Raw genomic sequence first — 3,208 nt, 5'->3', positions numbered from 1 at the left:
TAAAAAATAAATATATATTAAATATATAATTTAAAAAAATATAATATTATAAATATTCAGTTTTTTATTTTTATTATTTTTTTCGGGAAATAATAAAAATAATATATAATAATATATATATACATATATATATATTTTATATATGTTCCTAAAAAAAAAGAATAATATCATATTTTATTATATATATATATATATATAATATAAAAATTTTTATGGTATATGCTTTTTCTTATTTTTTAAATTTTATATAAAATTATATAACCTCCTAATTATATATTATAATCCGTGTATTATTTAAGAAAATATATAAATTACATATGTCACATATTATTTTATATATATTATGAAAAAATGTAGTAAAAAAAAAAATATTATTTTTTATATAAAATCCTTATTCTATACTAATCCTCCATGTATTTGATTTATATATATGAAAAAAAATAAAAGAGGAAAAAAAAAGTATCAAAAAATATTTATATTAATATATTTTTTATGCATATATAAAATAATATTAATAAATATATTATTAATAATTATATATATTATATATATATATTATGTAATATATTATATATATATTATTATATATGTTGATATTAAATATATATACAAAATAGGAAAAGTACAGCTAAAATTGCTAAATTGCATTTGTACTCAAAAAAAATGTATACATACAAATATACGTATACTCCTTGGAATAAAAAAAAAAATACAAAAATACAAAAAATGAAAATATTAAAATATCATATAATTTCTGGTAATCTTTTTAATAATTAAAAATTAAAATATTTTATATTGAAGTGTATTCTTATATATTTATAATAAATTTTGTACTTTTTTTTTTTTTTTTTTTTTAAATTAAAAAAAAAGTATACCATCCATTTATTATATTATTTATTTATAATGTAACGTAAATAAATATATTATATATATAGAGATTATCCACAAATCCGTGGTATTTTATATATATATATATTATATATAATACGTATTTTTTCTTTATCAGTTTTTGTATAAATTAAAAATATTAAATTATTTAAAAAAAAAATAATAAAAAAATAATATTTTTAATAATATTCTAAAAATTATATTTTGAATAGTATTTTAAAGAAATACATTTAAAAAATTTTTTTTTTCTTTTTTTTTTCCCTCGTCCATGAAATTAAAAAAATTTATTTTCACATGTAAATTATTTTAAAATTATTTTTATATTTTATTTCTATATTTTTGTTATTCTTCATATATTTATATTTTTTTGATTCATGAAATTAACCATATTCTATATTCTATATTGTATATATATTATATATATGTAATTTTTTATATTATAAAATATATATTTTTTACTGAAAATATGTATTCCATTTTTTTTCTTTGTGAAGAATATATAGGGCATATTTTAATAAAAAGAAATACAAAAAAAAATATATAATGTAGAAAATAATAATTATATAAAAATAATATGTAAATTTTATAAATATTTAAATAGAAATTTATGTATGTTTTTATAAGGTTACGTTTTGTTGTATTTATATTTATATATATATTATAATAATTTAAACATTTCTATGATAAATAAGAAAATAATATATATTTTTTTATATTTCTGTTTTATTTTTTGTTTTTTTTTTTTTTTTCCTAATTTAATATTTTATTGTATTGGAAAACAGCTTTTGTAGTATTTTTTTTTTTTGAATATATAATTATTAAAAATATATATATTACATAATATAAACCTGATTTATTTATTTAGTGTTATTTTATTTTATTTTTTTATATTTATTTCTTTTGTTCCAAAATTACATGTTTTTAGTATCATCTGTAATTTTTTTTGAGAATACGTTGTTCAAGAAAAAAATACTTTTGTGAAAAAATATATTTTATTTTTATTTATTGCTTTTAATTGTATTATATATTGAAGGAAAATATATTTATATATTTATATATATTTATTTATTTATTTTTTTACATTTTCATTCCCATTGTTGAAATTTGATTGGAATTTTGTTTTTTCTTTTTATATTTTGAAAAATAATATATATGTTATTATTACATAAAAAAAAATTTTATATGAATTGTAATAGACTCATCTCTTTTATAATATCACCTTACATTTATTTTTTTAAATTTTTTGTTTTGGAAATTTAGCTTTTTTTTTTTTTTTTTTTTTTTTATTTAGCTATATATAGAAATATATATATTTTGTTGTTATTTTTTTTTTTCTATATATATATATATTAATTAGTGTACCTTTTATATAAAATTTTTATTTTATAATACCTAAAAATGGCAGAGCAAGTACCAGTTCAAGCAGAAAGTGTTCCTACGGTTGGAGCAGCTCCTCATCCAGATATGCCTCAAGAAGGTGTGGAAGTTCCATTTGGATTTTTTGATAAAAATACTTTAAAGAAGTTGATGTTTATATTTATGAGGGATGTTGATAACTATGCTAGAAATTGGTTTACTAATTTTATGCATGCACAAACCGATGATGATGAGGATGGTGATCATGATGGAAAACATGGACATATGTTACATCATAAGAAAACATGGTTTGAACAATTTAAGGCTTCTCTTTCTGAAGCGTTAGATGGAAAGAATAGTGTATTCTTATTGTTATTTTTGTTTTTTGGATTTGTATTTTGCCTTTTATATCATGCCTTCTTATATCACTCAGTAAGTTCATTATAAAATATAAAAATATTTATGCATTATATGTATGTGTATTTGTATATATATATATATATATATATATATAATTATACCATTTTCAAAATATAATAATATTATTATTTCAAGTGATACATTTTTAAATATGTTTTTATAATTATATATAAACACAACTTAATTATTTTTTCTATTATTTTTTTATTACAGATCAAGAGTGAACATAAAGCCAAGAAATTACATTTAGAACAAGAAGAGCATGATGACGATTCTCATCATCACCACCATGGACCCCCTTTCTACCCATTTTTTGAACCAGAGTTTGATCACAAACACGACCATGAACACGCACATGAACATGGACACGATCACGGACACGATCACGGACATGATCACGGACATGATCACGGACATGAACATGGAGCACATGAATGTACATGCAAAAATAAGGGGAATAAAAAACCAGGAGAATTATGTGATTGCCAAAAAGCAAAATTAGAACAACAAAAATTAGAGAAATAAATGATTTATAAGAATCTTA

The 3,208-nt window shown here is 17.1% G+C and overlaps 1 protein-coding gene across 1 annotated transcript; it reads left to right on the top strand.

Moving 5' to 3' along the window:
* Window positions 1-2,286: 2,286 nt before the first annotated feature.
* PGSY75_0022000 (membrane associated histidine-rich protein) lies at window positions 2,287-3,189 on the top strand (the record flags this gene model as incomplete). Its single annotated transcript, XM_018783364.1, has 2 exons — window positions 2,287-2,676; window positions 2,878-3,189. 2 exons carry the CDS (start codon window positions 2,287-2,289, stop codon window positions 3,187-3,189), a joined length of 702 nt encoding a protein of 233 aa, XP_018638859.1.
* Between the last annotated feature and the right edge of the window lie 19 nt (window positions 3,190-3,208).

This window comes from Plasmodium gaboni (assembly GCF_001602025.1).
Source record: "Plasmodium gaboni strain SY75 chromosome Unknown, whole genome shotgun sequence".
NCBI classification, from domain to species: Eukaryota; Apicomplexa; class Aconoidasida; order Haemosporida; family Plasmodiidae; genus Plasmodium; species Plasmodium gaboni.
This window is presented reverse-complemented; position numbering and strand designations above follow the sequence as displayed.